We start from the raw sequence: 23068 nt of genomic DNA, 5'->3' as shown, positions 1-23068 counted from the left end.
TTCGAAATATTCTTCCTTTGAGTGAGATCACATCTCTGTACCTTTGTTAGGTTTGTTTGTTTTTTTCAATGTAGCCTTGGCCTGGACTCACTTTGTAGACCAGGCTGGTCTCGAACTCACAGAGATCCACCTGCCTTTGCCTCCCCTGAGTGCTGAGAATACAGGTATACGCCACCATGACCAGCCCTTTGTTAGTTCTTTATATATATATTCTTAGGTTTCCTTTAATCCTTACTATATATTTGTGATATTCTGAAATATTTTTTCCTGTTTAGTCTTACACCTCTTCACAAATAATGTTCCTTGCTTTTTATTGTTGCTTCCCCTCCATGTAGGGACTACATGTCCCTCTTTGCATACTGTACAGCTAAAGGTAATGTGTGACAGCCATTGCACTAATTGTATACCTGAGGGAAGGTGTCTTATTTGCTGGTGTCCTGGTTTGGTTGGATGGGCAGTCTGAGCCCAGCCTCCTGTAGGCCTGATGGTGCTGGGTGCTGGTCAACTGTGAGCTTGTAGGCGCTCCGACCTCATTGGCACCAAATCTGGCCTCCACTACCAGCAGCTATGGCTCTGTTGGCGTGCGGTACTCTGAGTGACGCTGCATCACAGTGGGCACTGGGGTCATTCGGGTCAGTCTGAAGATTGCTTTTAAGGAGAGCTCTTAGCTACCTGCTTCTTTCCCCTCAGCTGGCCATGGAGCCACTAGCTGCTGCTGCTTCCTCATTGCTTCCCTTTTCTTTCAGGACAGGGTCTGCTGTGTAGCCCAGGCCAGCCCGGTATTCCACTCTCTTCCTGACTCAGTTCACCCAGTGTAAAAATTAGGGCTGTCCAGCCATACCTGGCTCAACCTCCTGTAGGACCTAAGTCTTCATTCTTTGGCTAGTTCTCTTGAGCCCAAGTTTGGCTATGCTCTGTTCTGAGCATGTCTCTTAGGGAAGGCTTTGAACTCTCTGTTTCCATACTCTGTGAGTATGTCCCCAGGACAGAACCTCAGATGCTGCTCTAGAGCTGCTGTGGCAAGAGCAGTAGCACATCTCTCAGGCAACAGCCTGTGCTGAGGACAGGCCCTGGAGGGTGACCCCTGGTCTTCTCAGCCTTCTCCTAGTATGGAGTGCCCACCCTGTGTAAGGTGTGGTAGTGTTACCCAGTGTTCTCAGCCTTGGGCCTGCGTGGAGCTCCTGCCCTGAGCGGGCCACCTGGAGATGGAGCCCGGAAGAGAGGAGCTCGGCAGGCGAAAGGCACGCGGCTGCAGCAGGTCACCCTCATCCTGTACTGGTGCTTGGTACATGGGTCCCCTGTTTCTATCAGTTTCCTGATAGAGCTTCCTGTGATTTCCTGCTGCCTTTCTTCGGGTGTTTGCCTGCCCGTTCTGTTTAACTTGAACCTCTGGGCTAGAATTAGGGAGGGCATTTCATACCGTGGTCAGTGTTACCTGTCAGTGCCATTGATGGAGGAACTTGGAAGTTGAGTGTTCCAGTCTTCTGTTGGTATGTTGATGAGGGTAGAGTCAGAAAGGACTCCTGAAATGAGAGACAGAGAACCTCGCCAATGGCCTGTGCATACCAAGCTCCACTCACTCCAGCTCTTCTGGCTCTGGGAGTAGCTGCCACCATGATGTGGCACACCAGCAGCGGCAGCACCACGACACAGCCTTATCTGTGCAGCCTCAGATCTGATTGGGATGCAGGCCCTGGCAGTTGTTTGTTCTGTTCTAGTCGAGCAGTGGGTGCTCCCAGTCAGTTTCCCAGGGCCCCTGTCTGGAGACCGGCTCAGGGGACTGAACACAGCACGTCAACAGCCATGCTGCCCAGCTTCCATGGTGTGTTAGGGATCTGTTCCCAGAACATTGACTCTGGGTGTCTGAGCCGCCCCCTGGCTGAGCCACAGCCTGTCCCTTGTCTGCTGTGGGTGAGGGCAGTACTGGGGTGAGTGGGGACCACCAGTCTAGTCTGGATGTCCAGGAGGAGCATTTCAGCTGTTGCAGGGGCTCTTGTTGTTATCTTAAAATCTGTTGATGTATCTGACCTTCAGGCAGAGTGAAAGCTGGTGCTGGACTGGGGAGGGCTTGGACCATGTGTCTCTTGTCATCTTTACAGGTGAGACACCATGTCCTGGAGTCTTGTGCACATTTGTCCCTGGGACTTGGGCTCTGCCTCCCAGCCTGAGCCCCTGTGAGCATTAGCTACAGGAAGGAACGCTGTACATGAGTCTGAACCAGGATGGCTAGGATCACAGCTTTTTATTTGTTTTTTGCATTGTTGGTTTGCTTATTTGTTTGTATGGATATCATATCCACATTAAATTTGGGCCACAGTGATTTTTTTTTCTTGAGCTATTTGAGGTTAAGTATATTTCCCAAACACAAGGATGTCTCCCCAAAACTACCCAGGATGCTCAGCAGGCCTCAGTATCCTCCAGGCAAAGAGTCCAAATAAGCTGCTGAGTACCTTATTGTCCGGCCTCAGGAGCACCCTGCTCTGCTCTTGACTTTGGTAAACCTGTGCTCGGCTGTGCTTCCTGCCTGTTTGGCCTTCCACTGGTCCTGATCAGGAGGCTCTGGCTCAGTGGCTTTTCTGACCAGGGGTCTGGCCAGGCTAGGGGTTGGGGGCTGGCCAGACTGCGGCCATCAGGACAAACAGTCTGAGGAGTATAACTTTCTCGGAATCTCAGGTGATCCAGGCTGATAGCCCTGCTAGGTAGAAGTGAAGGTCAGACCATGCTGCCAAGGAAGCAGAATGCAGCCAGTGTGTGATCCACACAGAGAGGTGTGGAGTTTTCAGTAGTCTGTAAAAGACCATGAAAAAGCCAGGAACGGCAGGCCAGACCTGGAGCCCCACTGCTCAGGAGGCCCAGGAGCCTGAGGCCAGCCTGGGCCAAGGCCCCATCTCCCAGACAAGTGAAAAAAAACGAGTGAAGTTACACCTTTAGTTAAAAAAATAATAAACACCCTTCTGTGCACAGCCAACACAGACGTTGGGCAGACCTGCTCCTCTTCTTTGTACTAAGGCTTTGGAGTCACCCTCTCCCATGCCTGAATGTGTGGCACAGCATGTTGGTGGGAGGGACTCTGGCAGAGAAAGGCAGAAGCAGCTTTGTCACGGCTGTTTAAGAAGGGCCTTCAGGTTTGTGTGACTCGTGGGGGGAAGGGGCTTGGGAGGTGGCCGCTCCTGTGTGCTGCTGAGCCTGACTCTTCATGGGTTTTTGTGCAGAGCCCTGCTCCATCCTTTAATTGCCCATCGAGGGGCAGAATGCCGCGTTTGCTGTTTCTTCTGAGTGGCTTAGGGATATCTCTCTTGGTGCTGCTGTCTTCCGGGATGGTGAGAGCTGTTCTGGATTGCTGACCAGCAGGACTGTGATGACTGCAGGCCAGGGGGAGGCTCATTTTGGGGTGAGCGTCACCTTGTGGCCGGCCTCCTTAGGTGTTGCTCAGCGGTGCTCACAGAAGGAGTGGTCAGTGTTGCAGCCAGTGTGAATTCCTCTCTGCACTCCCAGGTTCACAGACGAAGGTTCTGAGTGGCCCAGCTGAGCTCCTGCTATTTGCAGTCCACAGTCCAGACTTGTGTCTCTGCCGAAGGGATATGGGACAGAATGAGAGCCACAAGAAACCTTTCTGGAGCTGGGAGGCTGTGGCTGTGGGTCTGCCATGGTAGTGCTGAGTGCTTTAGGGAGCTGAGAGAAACATGCCAGGTGGAGCTGTGAGGCATTGCATGTCCTGCCATGCTGTCATCAGTGGTCTCTCCTTACCCAGCTCACCAGCCAGAACAGCTCGGTCCCCTGAGCCCCGATTCATGTTCCTGCCAAGCATCCACCACCTTTTCCAGCCATCCTCTCGGAAGTGAGTGGTGGTGCTGACCTTCTGCAGGCCAAGAAGAGAACTATCATTTCTGAGAACTCACTTCCAAGGTAGAGCCCTGTGCCTTGTTCTTCACTGGGCCTGGTGTTTACTCTGCCTCTTCAGTGGCCAGTTGTCACTCACTTAAATTCTAGGCAGGAAGCTTAGAATACCCAGGCCCTAACAGCCGGGGTCCCAGATACAGTAGGACACATGGCCTGCCCTCTGGAGAATGTGATTTGTTCTTGCTGCTAAAGGAGCAGGAAGGCTTTGCCTGAATTGGCACAGACAAGCCACACGAGGGTGCTGGCGGGCTGCCATAGGACCGCAGATTGTACACCACAGGTATCGAAGCTGCCCCTTGTAACTGTGGGGCCTCAAGGTGCTATCCACACTGCCCCAGAGATGGGTTCTTGAGAGAAAACAAAAAACACAAACAAAATAACAAACCCATGGCTTGGACTTGGTTTCTTTCTGCTCTCAGCGCTGAGGTGGACCCAGGGTCTTTCCCTCCTCAAAGCAATGTTAGGGCAACTCTGAACTCAGGCTTGCTCTTGAGGTCCAGGAGGACCTTATGACTTGAGGATGCTGAGTTCTCTTTGATGTGCTTCTTGGCCACTTCCTGTCTATTCCCTTTGCCTACTTTTTATTGGGTTGTCCATTTTGTTGCACAGCATAGATTCAGAAGGACGTTAGGGCTTCCAGTAATGTTTGTTTTAGGTTATTAATGTGCAAGTATATTGCAGATCTTTGTACTTTTCTGTATTCAGGGGAAAACTCAGGGTGCTGCGCCTCACCTGTTATTTCTCCACGTCTTCTCACAGCCTCTCCATAACCGGCTGTCCCAGTGTCATCCTTGTCTCTCATCTGACCCTTGCTACCTGTTGTGAACCGGCTACCCCTGCCTCCAGGTCCCTGATCAGCACATCTGATGGTGTTGCATTAGGCTGATGGCTTCTTTCCAATGCTCTGATGGAATCTGTTTGCCTCCGAGGGTCATTTTAGCACTCCCTGAAGGTGCTGGAACATACAGAGAGGTAGAGCGTGGACCCCTGCAGTGTGGTCCAGCTCTGCTTGCCTTTGCTCTTTTCAGGTTTGGGTTTCTCATCCGAGAGACCAGTGCCTTCCCCTTAGGCCATGATCAGGATGCAGTGGAACCGTGAACAAGTCCAGGCCCGACTGGAATAAAGATGTCTCTAGAATGGAGATAAACTAAAGCCAAGCATAGTCCATGAGCTGCCAGCACTTGAGAACCTTAACTGTGGATGGCCTGAGGTGACACACCCATTTCCCCTCGCAGGGCCTTAGCCCTGTAGTAGGCTCTAAGTCAGGTTTTCACATCTAGGCTCTTTGGGCCACATACCTGTTGCTGAGGCTGGGGAGGGCCCCCAGAGACCGAAGACCTAGGAAGGCAGCTCTTTACTGTGAAGTTTCTTTCTGGGTCCAGGCTTCTGTCAGGGTAATTCTTTTGTACCTCTGAGCCTGGTAAGTGGGGGTAGGTATGGGGCAGTCCACTGCGGAGCAAGAAAGCATGTGACACAAATAAATGCCATTTGGTGTAGGTAGCCTGGTTTGTGTATGCTTACTGGGGTTCCTCCAGGTTCCTCCTTTTTGTTCTGGCCCATCCCCCCAGAACCAAAAAAAAAAAAAAAAAAAAAAAAAGAGCTTCCTTAGAAAAGTGAAAGCCCTGGGTAGTATTAGAAATGGCCTGTGTGTGTGTGTGTGCATGTGTGTGTGTTGAGTCTGAGTAATTGGAAGTTACCCCCCACCCCCACTTTAATGAGTGCCACACCGACACGGCCTGATTTCTCTGGAGCAGAGGGAGATGGCAACCTGCCGATTCACATGCCCAGTTCAGATGCAGAAATGCTGATGCAGGGCCTGCCGAGCCTCTGAGATCCCAGGGCTCCAGTGCTACTGCCTTTTGCATGTTAAAGATGGTCCAGTTTTTATTCCAGACAGGGCTACGAGGCCAGAAATGTGCTAGCTGATTTTTTTATTACAGGATATAGTCAGTGGCCTGGGGTGTAGCTCAGTGGTAGAACACTTGCCTAGCATGTGTGAGGACTTTTTCTTCCCCAGCCCTCAAAGTAAAGCAATAACACAAATAGAGAAGAAAAAATATCCCACCTCCCCATAAAAAACATATTTAGAAGAATTTGGTATCTCTGGCATCTCTTGGCCCCGCCTACCCGTACCTGCTGGATGCTCCTGTCTTGGACTTGTTGATGTAAGGGCCAGTTGAGGCACAGCCATGCCACATCCTTTCTTAAGGCAGCTTTCCGTTCTCATTTGAAGTTTCTCTGCAGTCACCACTGTCTCGGGGGCCTTGAGGATTCATCTGCTGACGTGTCATTTAATTCATTCCTGTGACTGCTTGTGAATATTCCACAGAAACCATCATCAAACAGGAAGGGATATTGTTCTGGTGACCCAAGCATGTAGTAATAGTACTGTGTGTTGACTGACTGCCTCTCGTGGGCTAAAAACACTCATAGAAGACTCATAGAATGGATGCATTAACCATTAGAACAGTTCCGGGAGGTGGGTGCGTTAACGCCGTGTGAATGGGGACACACGGTTAACCAGAGTTATAGAGGGCAGAGCTGGAGCTCTAACCCAGGCTTCAGATCCCAGAGGCTGTGGAACAGTAGCTGTAGCTCTAGCCCAGGCTTCAGATCCCAGAGGCTGTGGAACAGTAGCTGTAGCTCTAACCCAGGCTTCAGATCCCAGAGGCTGTGGAACAGTCCATGTGTTTTTTTTCCTAGAACTATTGGGATTACGTTAACGGCCTCTAACTCCCTTATGTTGACTTAATATTGGCACCAAGAGTTCCTAAAATTGCTTCTATTAGAATGCTCTCCTCTCCCCACACTGACCTGCTGTGTCTCCTCTGCACACTGACTTTGGCTTGCTCCCATCTCTTTTCACTGAATTTGAACTATCCACGTCTCCTACACTGACTTTGACCCACTCAAGTCTCCTCCCACTGGCCTTGCCCTATGTGTACTTCTTCCCCACACCAACGTAGGCTGGCCCGTTCATTTCTCTCACAATGACCTTGACATGGTTCAACTCCCTCCACTGACTTGACCTACCCATGCCTTGTTGGTATCTCTTTCCCCATAAACTCCCAATTTGCTCACCCAACTGAGGCAGCTCTCTCCTTCTCCCTCTCCCTCTAGACTTCGATCCTCACCATTTCTGGCACTGGAGCAACTTTGCAGACTATGTGCAGTGTGTCCTGGCCTTCACAGGTGTGGCAGGCTATGTCACCTACCTGTCCATCGACTCAGCTCTGTTTGTGGAGACACTGGGCTTCTTGGCTGTGCTGACCGAGGCCATGCTGGGCGTGCCACAGCTGTATCGCAACTATCGCCACCGCTCTACGGAGGGCATGAGGTAGGGCTGTTCCTGTGGAGGGTCCCACACACTCCCTGGGGCCAGTGGGCACTGACAGTGTGGTGAAGCTACTCAAATACCCTGGGCCTCTGGCTTTTGTTAGATGGGGCTGGGGTGGGAAGCAGAAGTGGTCCGTGGAGGCCATGGCCCATCTGGAGCTGCAGAGCTTTCATGCAGGACCTGTGTAGCTGGATGTGGCAGGGCAGGTGACCCTACCAAAGGTACCCCAACTATGGCTCTTTCACAGTGGGACTCGACATGGCCTACGAAAGCTACAGTGTCTGGCAGAGGAGGATAGAGCTGTTGTCAGGATCATACTAAGAAGTGTCTGGAGACATCTGTCTAGCACAGGACAGTTCCCATAGACCATTGGGAAGTCTTGAAGAGAACAGCATTAACTGAGCACAGATCAACTGGTGAGGAGGAGGGAAGGACACAGCCATGTGCTTAACTTGGCACCATTCTTAAGGAAGCCTTTCGGCTTCAAACTGAGAGCCTGCCTGCTTCTCAGAGGCCCCGCTTCTGAGACTCCATCCTGCTTTTCCCTGAGACCCTGTCCACTTCCCGCTCCCTATCCACATCTCATTAAGGTCCATCCCACCTCTTGTGGAAGACACCCAGAGGACCCCTTTCTCTGGAGTTTTTTGTTTTGTTTTGTTTTTTGGTTTTTCAAGGGTTTCTCTCTGTAGTCTTGGCTGTTCAGGACTCGACTTGTAGACCAGGCTGGCCTCGAACTCACAGAGATCTGCCTTGCCTCTGCCTCCCTGAGTGCTGGGACTAAAGGCGTGTGTCCTTGCCCAGCTCTCTGAACGTTCTTTGCACCCTTGCCCACAGTGGGGACACTTTGTTGTCAGTGGAATCACAGCAGCCTGTTCTTTTGAGAAAACCAAATCCTGGCAAGAAGGGACTGGCAGTGGCTAGTGCCGAGGTTTGGGGGTCCTGCCAGATACGAGGTCTCAGTATCCCTCTGTAGTTCTTTTTATTGCCGCAGGACTGCAGGGATGAGGCTCCTGTGCATGTGTCAAGTGTAGGTACAAGCGTGAGGTGTAGAAGTCAGTACTGGTTAGACTCCAGCATGATGAACACTCGGGAAGGGCGGAGATGGCCAAGCGTGAGGTGTAGAAGTCAGTACCGGTTAGACTCCAGCATGATGAACACTCGGGAAGGGCGGAGATGGCCTGACAGTAGTGACCACAGGGGATTGAGTTTCCCTAGTGAGGATGGGTGCAGCCCTGAATTGGGTCTGGATGGTTTTTTCTTATCTTTTCTTTTTTAACAAATGGTGGGGCTGTAGCCATCAAGATCCCAAGGCTCTGGCTTGGAGCTGACGGGTGAGCGGGAGAGTACCAGCTATGAGCGCATGTTATTGTGGAGCATGGAGGAAAGCCCACGGTGACTTCTGGAGGCCATTAGCTTGTCCCAGAACTAGCTGTTCCACTCAAGTGTTGAGCAAGCCATTTTCAGCTGAGAGCAGAGATGCCTTAAAGATGGTGGCATGGTGCTTAGGAGAGGAGCCGGTATTTGGAAATACTAGGGCGTCGTCTTGGGGCAGAGTGCTAGGCTCCATCACGTGCACAGAGGTTCCCTCTACCGCAGGGCTAATGCTGTCATTGTTAGGACCACCCACCAGGAATCCTAGCTGGACATACCTCAGTCCTATAGTGGCCTCACCTTCTCCAGTTCTGGACTACTGCAGATCTGTGGGATTGTGACTCGTGAAGCCATGGAAAGTGCAATTCCAAATAAAACTGGTGGAGTGTGGGTGCTTGGTGGGTGTGTTTGATTGGAAATGTTTCGTTTAATGCGCACACACGAACTCGTAAGCACGCGTGGAAACCAGAGGCCGCGGACAGGTGCTACTGTGGCTGTGTAGGTTTATCCCGTTCCTCTAAGGGCCTGCTCACATCGTTGCACCCTAATGGGGAGGAATCTACAGTGGGACTTCAGCCCAACTGTACTGTACACATGGACTCCTGGGGCTGGGGGGGAGGGGGAGGAGTTGGGAAGAACTTGCCTTCATTCCTGACTAATTCGAGCAGCCTCGGAGCAGGCTTCCTTGGAAGTCTTACTTTTCTGTACACACGTGTGCAGATGAGTGTGCACATAGACCTACACATATGCCCATGTACACACGCAACCCCACAGGCATACACACACACACACACACACACACACAATCACACACACGTTTCCTACCTGGGAGCTACTGCTCAAGATATTTTTGACTAATTTCCCTCTTGAAAACTGTTACCCGTGGGTTTGAGCCAGTGAAGATCGATGACGCTTTTGGACTAACTTCACTGCTGAGTGCAGCAGGCCTCCTCCAGGCAGATTCAGTGGGGATATTTGCATTCTTCTTCCTCCAGGTTTTACTAGATTTGAAGACTGTTCCCTAACAAGTAATTATTGGAGGACAGGGGTGGGTGTAAAGGATAGGAGCGAGCCAAGCATTAGGCAGCCTTCAAGAGTGTGGAGCAGGAAGCAGTAGCTGGGGAAGGCCCGGAAGCACAGCCTGGGGAGGCAGAGGCTTTGCAGAGTCTGACACGTCAGTGAGCAGGGACGGTGCTCCATCCAAGGCAGGGTCCTCGTGAGAGGGAACAGGATGAGAAGGAGGCAGGCAGGCTTAGCCCGTGGACAGTTAAAATTAAAGAAATCAGCTGAGGGACAAGTCCCTGAACCACGCCCCCAGGCCGCTCTACAGGATCCAGTTGGGACTCTGGGCTCTCTTGCTGTAGTGAGATGCTCCAGGAAGCTGGGTTTTGCTTAATGTACGATCCCACAGGTCTATCCTTGGTCCCATGAGCAGGCCCCTTGCATTCACAGCCTTGTGGGAAAGCCAGCTTGCTGCTTCTGGGACATGTCTTTGTCACTAGCAGACTGCTACACTCAACCTGTGCTGTTTGCACGTCATTCTGATAGTTCCGTGAGAAGTGCTGCTCACAGTGCCCACAGCAGAAAGGCCACGCTGGAACATACCATTCATATAGCACGAGTCACCTGCTTGCAGAGTACCTGGCAGTGCATGTTTGTGCAAGCACAGACTCTGGTAGCCAGCGTCATGTTCTAATTTTAGAGCCGTCTCCTCTCCTTAACTCATCAGCAGCCATGCCCATCTGACCCACACTCCTCCACACCACTTCCTGCTTTCTGTCTTTCCTGATTTGCCTGTTCTGGTCATTATATATAGCTGGTGGCCTTCTGTGTCTGTCCTGAGCATCATTCCTTTCCACAGCTTCATGATGTGGATGTACCGGATGCTTGTCTGTCTTCATTGTTGGATGCTGTGACACATGCTGTCCTGACTTGTTGTACAAGTTCTTCCGTGGACATACTATGTTTTCCTTTATAGAGAAAGCATGTAGGCATAGAATGCCTGGGTCACATGATGGTTTGGCATGTGATACTCGGTGGAAGTTTCTGCCAGCCTGTTTTCCGGAGAGCCACATTGTCTACATTGCACCAGCTCTATGTGTGTGTGTGTGTGCCCTGATAATTAAGTGACATTGAATATCTCCTGTGGCCCTTGAAGTTGTGCCCTCAAGATTGCTGCCCATCTTAACAGGTGTATTTGTAGTTTATTTTTTATTACCATATTGTAAAAAAATTCTGTTTAGGGCATTAGAATCATATCAAATATATGATTTATAGATACTTCCTATATATCCCTCTCAGGTTTATTTTCCTATTTTTCCAATGCCATCTATTCGACACCTAAAATTCAACTGTAGGACCTGGGGGGTGGCTCAGTTGGTAGAGTGCTCACCTAGCATGCCCTGGAGGTTTGAGCCTCAGCACCACTTAAACTAGACAAGGGAGTATACCCCAGTAATCTGTAGGAGGTGGAGGCAGGGGAATTTTGAAATCAAGGTCACCCCCAGCTATGTTGGGAATGTAAGGCCAGCCTAGGATCCTATCTCAAACAAACAAAAAGCTTTCAGCTTTGATGACATTGACTGTATCTGCTTTTCCTTGTATTGCTTTTGTCTTCGGTGTCTCCTCTAAAAGAACTTTGCCTAACCCAGGGTTACAAATCACCTCCAAGGGGACATGTTTTGGGTGGGTTTCAGTCCTGGGGGAGCTTTCGTAGATGGTGGTGGTGGTGGTGGCGGCGGCGGCTTGGTCCTCAGCTGAGGTCAGCATGGTCAGCATGCCAGTGAACTGAAGCTGGAAGGCACGCTGAGCAGGTGCAACAGTTGGTTTTACTGTCCTGGGTGCCCGAGAGAGGCATTCCTGTCGGCTGCCCAGGGCAAGGATGAGGTGAGGAGGTATTTTAAGAGCACTGATCTGGCAGCCTGGTTTGGAAGAAAAATGCTGGAGCCAAGACTGAGTAATTGGAGCCTAGATTAAAACACTGGGGGAGGACAGGAGGGTCAGGCCAAGAGGCCCATAGAAGAGACAGCAGTCAGCACTGAGCAGAAGAAGAGGGAAGGGGTGGAAGAGGGAACTGCAGCCACGCCTAGGCCACCAGCCATAGTCAGATACTAAAGTAGAAAATGAGGTCTTTGTGACGACAGTCCGCTTCACACCTACATTGGCTCCAAAGCAAGGCTTACTGCCTGGGAGAGCAGACATCCAGTACTATGGGTAGCTCTTGGTTAGAGACCCTAGGCCAGCTGCTTCCTCTATCCAAGGACAAGAGAGGAACTTCTTGGGGTGTGGTGCACCCCACTTTCCCTAGGCTGCTGTTGAACTCTTTGTCTTTTCTCCCTATTTCTTGCTTGCTTGCTTTCTTGCTCTTCTCCTCCCTCTCCTCTTTTTGAAACATGGTCTCTCTGTATAGTCCTAGATCTATGTAGACCAGGCTGGCCTTGAACTCACAGAGATCCTCTTGCCTCTGCCTCCCAAATACTGGGATTAAAGGCGCTCACTATCATTCCCGGCCCATTAAACACTTGATTCTCCTACCTTGGCATCCCAAGTGTTGGGATTTCAGGGGTGGTGCTCACTCTTTGCTCATGAAAATGACACTGATTAGGGAAACCCCAGTGTGGAGGAGGGCTAGTGTCCCTTGCCTCAGAGCAAAGAAAACACTGTCAGTCCCAGGAAGCTGACCTGTGGGTTTGGCCTGTGTACAGCAGCCCTGTGGCTTCTGATGTATAGACCATGGTCTCCTCTCCCCCGAGAGCTCTCTGAGCCACTCGGAGTATGTCAGAAGCTTAGCATGCCTGTCCCAGGAAAGAACGGTGTGGGTGTTACCAGTGAGTTATCTTCTGGAGGACAGAGACCATCCGGAGGAAGAATCTGTGGATCTGAGACTAACCCCCGGCACTGGGCAGTGTCATGCTCCAGCAATTACCTCATGTCTCCTCTTGCTGTTACAGACACAGCTATGCACTTGGGGCCAATGGGGTGTCAACAGTGAGGGCATCGGGCAGGTGGCCAGGATCAGGGACAGGTGGTCCGGGACTCAGGGCTTACAGCTGTATATCCTGTGCTGCAGACCTGTCTCTGCCAGACTTTGGGGTCAAGCCAAAGATCCCACACCCGCTTTGTGTGACATTGAGTGAATGATTTAAGCACCCTCTCTGTGTGTCTTAACTGGGCCACCCAGGCCACCTCTGCATGTTTTATCCGAGCAAATGCTTACCACGCATCTGTGACTTGGAGACGCAAGTTGGCTGGCTTTGCCTGCAGGGCCTTCTTAGTTTCCGTTGGTTTGCAGCAAACTCGTGTGAGTTACAGCTGGTTCCAGTTTCTTCATAGGCCACGGCATGTCCCTTGTACAGCCCAGCCTGCTATCTGGCCAGGGCTTTGTGCCACTGACTGTAAGACTGGAACCTGAAAGTCCATCACCTGCTTTCTGTTTGTGATAAGTGGACAGACATGACCCTCCAGGTCTTTCCTGGGGGCCTGGACAGGTGTGACTGTTTCAAGGCCTTCTGGAGTTTGGTGTGTATGAGTGTCTGTCCTAGGGGAATCCTGACCTCCGTTTGAGAGGTAGTGAGTCAAATGCAGCTCTACAGCAGTGGAGTGACCTGGCCCTCCCCATCCTCTGCTCCTCTTTTGAGAGACTGAAGCTCAGGTGTGAGGTTGTTGCAGGGGAGACCCAAGACCCATCCTTTGTCCCCACCACCCCTATCTATCACCCTGGGTGTTCTGAACCCAGCAGTGTGGCTTTGCCCGCTTTTAAAATGAGAGTTGAAAGCCTTCTTTCTTGTCTTGACTCTTAGAAGATCCAATGGAAATTGTTGCCTGTTAATCTGGTGGTGTAGGATTATGAGGGGCATTGTCACCTGTCTTGAGAGGTGACATCTGGGGCTCTTGGCCCTAGAGGTGTCATGTCATACAGCCTGGCTCCAGCCACCTGTAGCCTCAGATTTGTCCAACCACGTGTGAAACAGCAGCCAACAGTAAACTCCATATGGCCTCATATTTGTATGCCTTTCAGGGATCCCTTATCTGTATTGTGTATGTGTATGGTGTCTAATAATGGTTTCCAGTAATGTTATTTCTTTTGAGGCAAAATCTTGTAGCTGAGGCTGGTCTTGAACTCCCTGTCCATCGGCCCCTATCACCCAAGTACCACCACACCTGGCTCTACTAAGGTTTTAGAATAGGGGGACATTAAAGTTATATGATAGCTTAGCTGTGGCATAAGCTACAGTTCAAGTGTAGCAGAAGAATATTTCCCAAGTCTGAAAGAAAACCTCAGGACCTGGAGCTGGAGCTGGAGTGGAGGGCCAAGGGCAGAAGTTTGTAGCATTTCTGTGTTCAGATTTCTAGAACCTTGGCTGTGATGGTTAACACTGTCAGCTTGACAGGGTCTACAGATGTTTAGGGGAGAGACTTCTTGACATGTCTGTGAGGGAGTTTCTAGATTGGTTAACTGAATTGGAGAGATCATCCCTAACTGTGGACACTTCATGGGCTGGGGTCCTGGAATAAAACAGAAGCAAGCATTTTCTTCCTCTTGCTCCCAGAATATGGATGCTAGTACAGTGCCTGGCTGCCGCATCCTCTTGCTGCTGTGCCCTCCCCAAACTGTAAGCCAAAACAAACCATTCCTTCCTTATTATGTTGCTTTTGTAGTTCATTTTGTCACAGTAGTAGGAAAAGTACAGTGTCTAACATAAACCACTGAGCGGTCTCCCAAGTTCTTCCCAATCACTACAGCTTCCTCTTAGACACTCAGATCCCTGCCTGTAGAAAGGCCTGGGGCCGGGACCTCTCATAACCCTGGGTTTGTGGATGTAGGACCAGGAGATGAGGGTGCACTGCCCCCTTCGTTTGGGGCATCTGAGCTGCAGCACTGGGGTTTGCATAAAGAGGTAGCCATTTCAGGAAGGAGTAAGCTGGTGGCCCCAAAAAGACAGGAAGCTGCAATACTGCAGAGGTTGCTCAAAGAAAGTGGTTGTGTCTTTAGCTTGTGGGATGTCTCCTCTGCCTTGTGTTAGGAGCCTTGCAGCCGTAAATGTCATCAGCTGCAGCCCCCATGCTTGGGCTGCAGTTTTAGTGCTACAGGCTCATCCTGCCAGGAAAGCTGGGCTTGATTGCACCTATTAGCAGGAAAAGTTGTCACGTCTGTGGCCCTGATGCCACGTGCAGACAAGGGGTGTGGGACAGTAAGGCAGCTGTTTGTTTCTCTCATGGAAATCTCTCTTGAGGGGAGGTCCTAGGGCAGTGGCTTTGTGCTTTGTGTATTATCTCTGCCTCCTCCGTTCCCCTCAGACGTGTAGCACCCTGCTGGGCCAGGCTGAAGAACCCTAAGGTCCCAGCCTCCTTGGATACCAGCCCTGAGGCTCTCTGAGATCAGGCCATTCTCAGGGCCTGTTCAGAGCCATGGTCTAACCTATGAGGGTCAGAACTCCCAGGTCCTGGTCTGAAGTAGACTATCCTTTCTTTCTGGGACCAGGGAAGGGAGCAGGGTGGCAGGTCGGACAGGACTGGGTCAGGGTGCTCTACCTCCATCTCACTGTGCCATCTTACTGTGCCCCCTAATCCTAATCCTTGGTGTCACACTACTGCCCTGTATGCGTCTGTCTGTTCTCGGGTCAACGCTAACTGCCCTTTTGTGTTCTTGCAGCCTCAAGATGGTGCTCATGTGGACAAGTGGTGACACCTTTAAGACAGCCTACTTCTTGCTCAACGGTGCACCTCTGCAGTTCTCAGTCTGTGGTCTACTGCAGGTTATGGTGGACCTGGCCATCCTGGGACAGGCCTATGCCTTTGCTCGCCACCCCCAGAAGCCAGCACCTCATGCAGTGCACCCTGTCAGTGCCAAGGCTCTCTGAGGCTTCTAGGGAGGACTAGGACACGTGACCAACCAGCTGTGGGTACTGAGTCCCAACCTATGCCTCTGCACTCAGGAGGTTAGCCCTGTGCGCTCCACAGATGAGCCGGCCAGGTGTGAGCAGAGATGAGGTTGAGTGCTGTGCCCTCATAGCCTTTGGGTGGGGGACTCAGGGACTCAGGGTGAGGAGCTAGGCTGGCTCTGTGGTGTTTTCAAGGTGAGAGAAAAGGCAGGTGTCTTTCCCTACCTCCTTCAGAAAAACACTGGCCTGACCCTGAAATAGGTTCATGCCACTGAGCAAGATGGCAGGCACAGCAACCCGCTGAGTCCTTTCTGCTCAGCCAGCTTCCCTCAGTGAGCCTCTTGTCTCCTAGCAGAGCCGCTGGCACTCTAGACAGTGCAGTCATGGCTACTGGTGGTCTGGCCTGCCTGTGTGTGCCACAGGTGTGTCCACTGCACCTGGTAGAGCTGGACTGTTGGGCTGAAGCTGGTCACTGTATTTTGCCCCTCTCTCAGCTCATCATGAGGTCACGTTATGCTTGGCAGCCCTGCGCTGACCTGGCTGACTCCTGGGTCCAGAATGTTCTAGATGCTTCTACAAACAGTATCTTCCCTTCTGCTGGGCAGAAGGACTTCTTGCGCACACAGTGATGCCGTACAGTTAGCACAATAGCTCCAACAGTCATGGTGGCTCACCAAATGGCTGAAGAGTCCACTGTGTCACCTTCAAGCTTCCCTTGGATATTCTAAGTGTGTGAGCGAGATCCCTGCCTACTCTCTGGCCTGTAAGATGTTTATTTTTTAAAAATGAAGGGAGATGTCTGTATTGGTAATTACCTCCAAAGTAAATGTCATCAATTACAGGCCCAGCTGCTGAATGAACATGCTCCATGTGGTGTATTTAAGTCGATAAACAACATATGGGTCCAGGGGGGAGGATGGAATCACAGTAAGAGGACAGGGCTGGAGGGGGCCGAGATGGAGGATAGAGGGCGGTGGTACGAGTTGGGGAGAAGAGTGACTGGAACTAGTTTGAGAGGTGGATGCTGGCATAGGTTCAGGTAGGAGATTCAGGGTTGCTTTGGGCTGAAGGGCTCGTGTGGCTTTCAGGGACCTGGTCCAGGTCTAGGGTGGGTGAGGTCCTCCGTTTGGCACTTGACAATGTGGACTTCTGGGATGGATGGGCTCAAATTGTCCTCCATGAGGGCAACAGAGGGTTCCAGGTAAGCCAGAGCTATACAGACATGAGTGGGATTGTTCCTCAGCTGTTGAAGTAGGAGGTTTGGGGATCACTCCGGACCATCTGTTTAGCAGTGAGGAAACAGAAGCCCAGGAGTGAGGCAGTGCCTGGCCTCAATGATGTATTGACTTCTGTTCTCTAGCCTGGCAGGGTGTTGGCAGGCTGTGGCATCACTGCCTGCACCGCTGAGGCTGCATCTCACTTCAGTTCTTAGCATACAAGCTCAGCCCAGCTCTTGGGGTGTGAAAAGGAGCCACTTTACCCAGCCCAGTCGTTGCTGTGGTTGTGGCTACTGTCAGCATCACAGGCATCAAGGATGCTCTGTGGTGTCTTGTCATCTGTTCCCACATGGACTTCATCTATGCCCCAAGATGGCTGACTGGAATCTGGGGAATCCATGTTCCCCGAAGCCAAACAGGGAGCTGTGGCCACAGCTTGACCAGCCCTGTACCCTTCCCAGAAGGTTTTAGGAGGGGAGTCCTCATGGTCTGTATAGGCAGAGGAAGCCCAGAGCTGGTGGTCTAGCCAAGAGGGCATTCCCTGCTCCCATTCTCAACAGAGCTGGCTGTCAGCCCCTGCCATATGGTAACCCAGGGTGGCTTCTGATGCCTTGGCTGAGGGTGTTTTCAGGCTCCGGATGGAATGACTATGGATCGCTTGCTCATTCCACGTGGCTTACCTGGCTTCCAAGAGACAGCAACCTGGAATTTACTTCTGAAATCTTCATGGAGGAAATCAGTGCCCTGCCAAGCAGGAGTCCACTTGAATGCCAGTCTGGTACAGGAGGCTGCCTCTGGCTGGATCTCGGTCTACTGGTACCAAAATATCTGTTGGGACCTAAGCAAGCCCAAGGCCATTGCTACATAAAGGGCAGTTCACCTTGAAAGTCCCAGGCCCGTCTTCACTGTGTGGTCAGGGTCTACCCATGTTCTTTTGCATGCTGGGGAGGCAGGCCTGAGCCCAAGGTACACTTGGGTAACTCCTAGCTCTGCCCCTCTTGGAGGAAGCTCTGGCTCTCCTGGTCCCTGCACTTTCTGCATTCCTTCACTACAAGTGCCTTAAAAGACCCTGCTGGCCTTGGCCTTGGTGGATGTGGGCCCAGTAGGAAGAAGGGGGCTCTGCTCCTCAAAGAGCTGCTACCAGGGGCTAAACAAACTGCAAGCCGTGGTCCACGTTTCAGCCAGGCTTGGCCAAGGCCGTCCTGAGCAGCTGTTTCCAGGCCTGAAAGCTGAGCATCCTTTTTCTCTCAAAGAGCATGTGCAAAGATCCCAGAGAAGGGGATGTTCTGAAGAGAAGTGGGACAAGATTCTCTTGTGTAGTTCACTGGCCTCCGTCCCTTGCTTGGTCTTGCTGCTGGCAAGATCAGGTTACCTGTTTTTCTTCCCAGGACCCTTAACTCTCATACCCTGTGTCTTGACAGATGAAGCTGTCTGCATGCATCTTAGCTACTCCATGCCACCCCTAACCCCAGGGACATGCCATGGATATCCAAGCTCCAAGTCCTGGATTCAGTTTTCCACCTGACACCCTGAAATCATCCATCTGCCCTGGGAATGAGGACCATGTGAGGCTGGGCTTACTGCACTGTAAGGGCAATTTGTAGAAGCAGCAAGGATTCTCACAAAGCCAGAGGTTGAGGTGCTCTGTCCTGTGCGTTTGCCATTCCCCCCTACCCCCAACCCCAGCCAAATCACAGGAAACCCTCTTTCTAGCCCTAGGCTCAGCACTGACCCCAGGACACATAATTGATAGCCAAGTGAGAGGAACTCAGCCTGCTGCCGTGAGGAGGGCCTGGGAGGTTTATTTGGTTGCAGTGGATTCTTGCAAAGCCTGTGGCACAAGGGCCCCAGGGTAGCTCACAGAGGGGCCTTGCTGAGAGCCTCTAAGTAGTAGGCAAGATGGTGGCCTGAAGATAGAGGACCTTCCCTTCTGATGAGGAGGACGAGGACTATTTCAGGTGTACTGTGGAGCTCACCGAACTTCTGATCTTCCTCTCTCCACTTCCCAAGTGCTGCAGTTACAGGCATGTGCTAGCAACCGTGGGTTTGCTGAAAAAAGAGCAACACAAAATGGTTTGGGGAATTCCATTTCCCTTGCCTCCACTGAGCAGAGAAAGGCCCTGCTTGCCCCTGCATGCCAGTGTCCCAGCAGGAGCTTCCTAGAGGCGTCCTCAGTCTTCTCCCCGAACTGCCTCCTTCCATCAGAGGGAAACATCCCAACAGAAGAGGTACCAACATCACCTGCAGACAGACAACCATTCTATAGACCAGGGAGGGCAGGGAAAGGGTTAAAAGGCCACTGTGCAAACCTTGAACAGCCTTATCATCTGATTGAGATTGTTTGGAGGAACAGAGGTGGGAGGTCAAGATTGAGAATTCACTTCACCCCCTGCAAAGGATGAATAGGCAGAACTAGGGGGCTAAATACCCGGTCAAACCTCTGCCCCAACACTTGGCAGGTGATATGGACATTGGCAGTGCCAGATGCCAGCGGAAGCCCTCTATGCCCTAATCCTCCGTTCCCTGGGGATTAGGAGCAAAGCAGGAGGGGTGGGGCAAAATTTAGTCCAGGGTGACTGACTGGCTTTTGCTTCAGACGTGTAATTTCTAATTATTTTAATTAGCCATAGAAAATTTAAGACGAGGGAAAATAAAAGCAAAAAGAAAAAACCAGGCTGCTGTATTCTCCCTCCACACTACGTGAAGCTCGGGGTTGCTCAGGAAGCCGAACTAGCTGCGAGGACATGCCAGGCCAGGTTTTTGACTCCTGGGTCAGCGAGCGCTTGTCCTCTCCTAGGCTTTGACCCCCAGCACCTATCACAGATCACTCAGCTCAGGGTCCCACCCGGCCTGGCGAGCTCCCTGCCGCGCCTTTGCTCTCGGGGTCCTGCGAGCTGTCTTCGGTGGCGCTGGCTGAACGCGTGCTGTCGTCGCGAGTGCTGTCCTCGGGTAGGGCCGGCTCAGGGCTGGCCGAGCGCTGTTGCTGCTCCTTGAGCTCCGAGTAGGAGCGCGAGAAGGTGTGGAAGATGGAAGTGACAGGGAAGGCCATGAGCAGGATGCCGCTGAGGATGCTGCTCAGCGCCACCACCTGGCCCGGAAGGCTGCGCGGCACCATGTCTCCGTAGCCCACGGTGGTCATGGAGATGACCGCCCACCAGTAGCTGGCGGGGACGCTGGAGAAGTCGCGGCGAGCGCCCAGCTCGCGCTCAGCCAGGTGCACGAGCGGCGCGAAGAGCGCCATGGCCACGCAGAGGAAGAGCAGCAGCAGTCCGAACTCGCGCGCGCAGCGGCGCACGGTGAGGCCCAGCGAGCGCAGCCCCAGCGAGTGGCGCGCCAGACGCATCACGTAGAGCACGCGCAGCGCCCTCAGCAGCCGCAGCACCAGCCCGGCGCGCTCCAGCATCTTGCTGCCCATGGGCCCTGCCGCCAGGCCCGCGAGCAGCGACACGTAGAAGGGCAGGATGGCCAGGATGTCGATGATGGCAAGCGGCGTCCGCAGGAAGGCGCACTTGCTTTCGGCTTGCAGGGAGCGCAGCAGGAACTCGAAGGAGAACCAGGCCACGCACACCGTCTCCAGCACGAACAGGTTGCGGCACTTTGTGGAGCACTCGCCCTGTGGAGGAGAGGGACACCCGGTTGGCAAATGGGCGGTGGTCACGAGGGAGTCAGGCAGGGATGCTGGATGTCACACAGACCCACACCAGGCACGTGTGGGAGTGGGGAAAGAGTATAGACGAGTTTGGCTGAAAAGGCCCAATCTGCCCCCTACTCGTTTTAAAATTTTCTTGACATCATTTCTGTATGTGGGCTGATGAGCAGGGTGACTCAGGAAAATGGAATGGCATTTAAAACCCAGAGCCACTGACCACTGACCACCTCTGACTTGATCAGGGAGAGGCCTACAAAAAGTTCTGGCATGAATAACCTAACATTCCATCTTTAGACAGCTGGGTAAAATCGAGGAAAAGGAATCCTGCTGCACAGAAAGAGGCGCAGGAATACCCAGAGGGCGGACCTGAGACCTTGATTCCTGAAAAGATCAAACTTGACACATTTCACACAACTGGAACAGGAAATGCAGGTGGGGACGCTTCTACAGCCACCGTGAAGGAAAAGGATATAGGCCACATTGTGAATACACACCTGCAAGGTGGATAATTTAGATGCAATGGGCAAATTCTAGAATGGTAAACAGAAATGGACTTGGGAAGAAAAGGGCATCTGAATGGACCTAAAGCAAGCATGCAGACAAGAGTCAGCGGCAGGGAGACTAAATCAGCAGTCTGCCCAGACAGAAATCACAGGGCTGATGTGATGTGGGCTGATGAGCAGGGTGATGTCAGGATGGCTCCACATAGCATTCTACAGTGAGTCGAGTATTAATACACAGTGTTCACCAACCGTGACAAGAGAGGAGCAAGCACTTCACAGCTCATCCTACTGTCTTAGGCGCATAACCCAGACAGTGTCGTCTTAGAAAGCTACAGAAACATAAGATAAACAAGGTCAGGTGTGGTGGTGCACCTCACTAACCCCAGCACTTGGGAGATGGGGGCAGGAGGATACGGAATTCAAGGCCATCCTCAACTATATATTGAGTTGAGGCTACATGAGACCATCTCAGAAACAAAAATGAAAACAACAGTAAAAGATTAATAACAAACAAAATCCAGCAGCAGATAGAAGACTGAGAAAGCACAGTAGAGGGGCCTTTGAGATGGCAGAGCAGGTAAACAGACTTGCCACCAAAACTGACGACCTGAATTTGATTCCCAAGACATACATGGTGGAAGGAGAGAGCCAACTTCTGCAAGTTAACATTCACATGTGGGTTATGGCACACACGTGTCCTTCCAATAAATAGATACAGATACTAATTTAAAAAATTAAAAAAAAAACATGATGGAGAATAATTTTTGCTTGGAAAGCAAGGTTGGCCTAACACCTGAAACTGATTAATATACTCTACAATAATTGCATCATTAAAAAGTTAGATCAGAGCCAGGTGCTGGGGCACACACCTGTAATCCCAGCACTCAGGGAGGCAGTGGAAGGTGGATCTTTGAGTTCGTGGCCAGCCTGGTCCACAAAGTGAGTCCAGGACAGCCAACGCTATACAGAGAAACCCCATTTCAAACAAACAAACAAAGTTAGATTAGACAATCAAGTCTTTCCTTGGTACCTTGGTACAGCCAAGGAGTTCTGAAGGTTCAAGCCAAGACAATTAGAAAAAAAAATTCTGTTTAGAAAGGAAAAAGGAAATAAGGGGAAATAGACAGCAGAAGTGGTTGAAGAGAGGAACAGAATATGAAAGGGAAAGTGGAGAGAAATAAGGGTGGAGATCAGACCTGGGGAGAGTAGCAGCAGAAGGACAGAGGGCCTGCAGGAGAAGAGAAATTGTGGACAGGGGCATCTCTGTGACAAGCTGGAGACCTAGGACAGGGTAGGTGCTTGGAATATGGAGGATATGGAGGTGACTCTAGCTGAGACCCCTAGTAGCAAGGGTCATGGAGACCGAAGAGGACTCCTAGTAGAGGGAGAAGAACACAAAGCCATCCACAAAATCTTCAACCCAAAATTTACCCTGCCTAGAAGATGTACAGGGTTAAAAATAGAGCAGAGATTATGGAAATGCCCAACCAATGGCTGGCCCAACCGAAGGCCTGCCCCATGGGAGAAAGCCATCTCATGACACTATTAACGATACTCTGCTATGCTTGCAGACAGGAGCCTTGCATAGCTGTCTTCTAAGAGACTCCACCCAACAGCAGATCAAAACAGATCCTGAGACTCACAAACATTGGGAGGAGTGCAGGGAGCCATGTGGAAGACTGGGGGGATGGACAGAAGGACCTGGAGGAAACAGGAGAACCATAAGATGACCAACAAAGCCAACTAACCAGGTCCCTGAGGAGCCTGAGGAGACTGAAGCACCAACCAAAGACCTAGGTTGGACCTAGGCCATTGGACCTAGGCCTCCTACACAGACGTAGCCGATGGGCAGCTTGGTCTTCATGTGGGTTACCTAGTAAGGAGAGTGTGGGCTGCCTCTGACATGGACTCTGTTGCCCGCCTTTTGATCACTTTACCCTGGTGGGGTTGCCTTGTCAGGCCATAGGGGAAGAGGATGCACTCAGTCTTGATGCGACTTTATGTGCTGGGGTGGGCTGGTATGTGTGTATGGGCTCCCCTTTTCTGGGGAGTAGGAAAGCAGGGATGGGGAAGAGGGAGGAAGGGTGGGGCCAGGAGAAGAGGAGAGAGGGGGCTATGATCAGGATGTAAAGTGAATAAATAAATTTATTTTTAAAAATACATTTTAAAAAATACATTTTAAAAAATCCAGTTTAGAAAGGAAGAAATGA

At 51.5% G+C, this 23068-nt stretch overlaps 2 protein-coding genes and 1 long non-coding RNA gene across 9 annotated transcripts in view; 2 read left to right on the top strand and 1 right to left on the bottom strand.

The window, feature by feature from the left end:
- The window catches only part of Slc66a2 (solute carrier family 66 member 2), a 31773-nt gene extending 15424 nt beyond the window's left edge, over positions 1-16349 (top strand). For 2 of the 6 annotated variants that reach the window (XM_060376997.1, XM_060376996.1), the window contains 3 exons: positions 7021-7237; positions 14158-14220; positions 15261-16349. In XM_060376997.1, coding sequence (XP_060232980.1) covers positions 7021-7237; positions 14158-14220; positions 15261-15468 — 488 coding nt within the window. In that variant the 3' untranslated portion in view covers positions 15469-16349. Of the gene's footprint in view, positions 1-7020; positions 7238-7484; positions 7654-14157; positions 14221-15260 lie in introns of all 6 variants that reach the window. The other 4 variants (XM_021640044.2, XM_021640043.2, XR_002476510.2 and 1 more) reach the window with 3 other exon arrangements.
- LOC132652268 (uncharacterized) lies at positions 7660-8998 on the top strand. The gene is made up of 2 exons (XR_009589738.1): positions 7660-8281; positions 8354-8998. It is a non-coding gene; the product is annotated as an uncharacterized LOC132652268 (long non-coding RNA).
- Positions 16350-16471: 122 nt separating the features above from the next.
- Kcng2 (potassium voltage-gated channel modifier subfamily G member 2) overlaps positions 16472-23068 on the bottom strand; it is a 63720-nt gene continuing 57123 nt past the window's right edge. The window contains exons 3-5 of one of the 2 annotated variants that reach the window (XR_009589736.1): positions 19552-20319; positions 17387-18755; positions 16472-16770 (exon numbers count right to left, since the gene is read on the bottom strand). Coding sequence is in view for 1 of the 2 variants with exons in the window: in XM_060376995.1 (XP_060232978.1) it covers positions 18738-18755; positions 19552-20319 (786 nt within the window). In the remaining variant the exon portion in view is untranslated. Of the gene's footprint in view, positions 18756-19551; positions 20320-23068 lie in introns of both variants that reach the window. The other variant, XM_060376995.1, reaches the window with a different exon arrangement.

The sequence above is a fragment of the Meriones unguiculatus genome, chromosome 2 (genome assembly GCF_030254825.1).
Source record: "Meriones unguiculatus strain TT.TT164.6M chromosome 2, Bangor_MerUng_6.1, whole genome shotgun sequence".
Taxonomy (NCBI): Eukaryota; Metazoa; Chordata; class Mammalia; order Rodentia; family Muridae; genus Meriones; species Meriones unguiculatus.
Note: the sequence above shows the minus strand (reverse complement) of the source record. Positions and strands in the feature narration are given on the sequence as shown.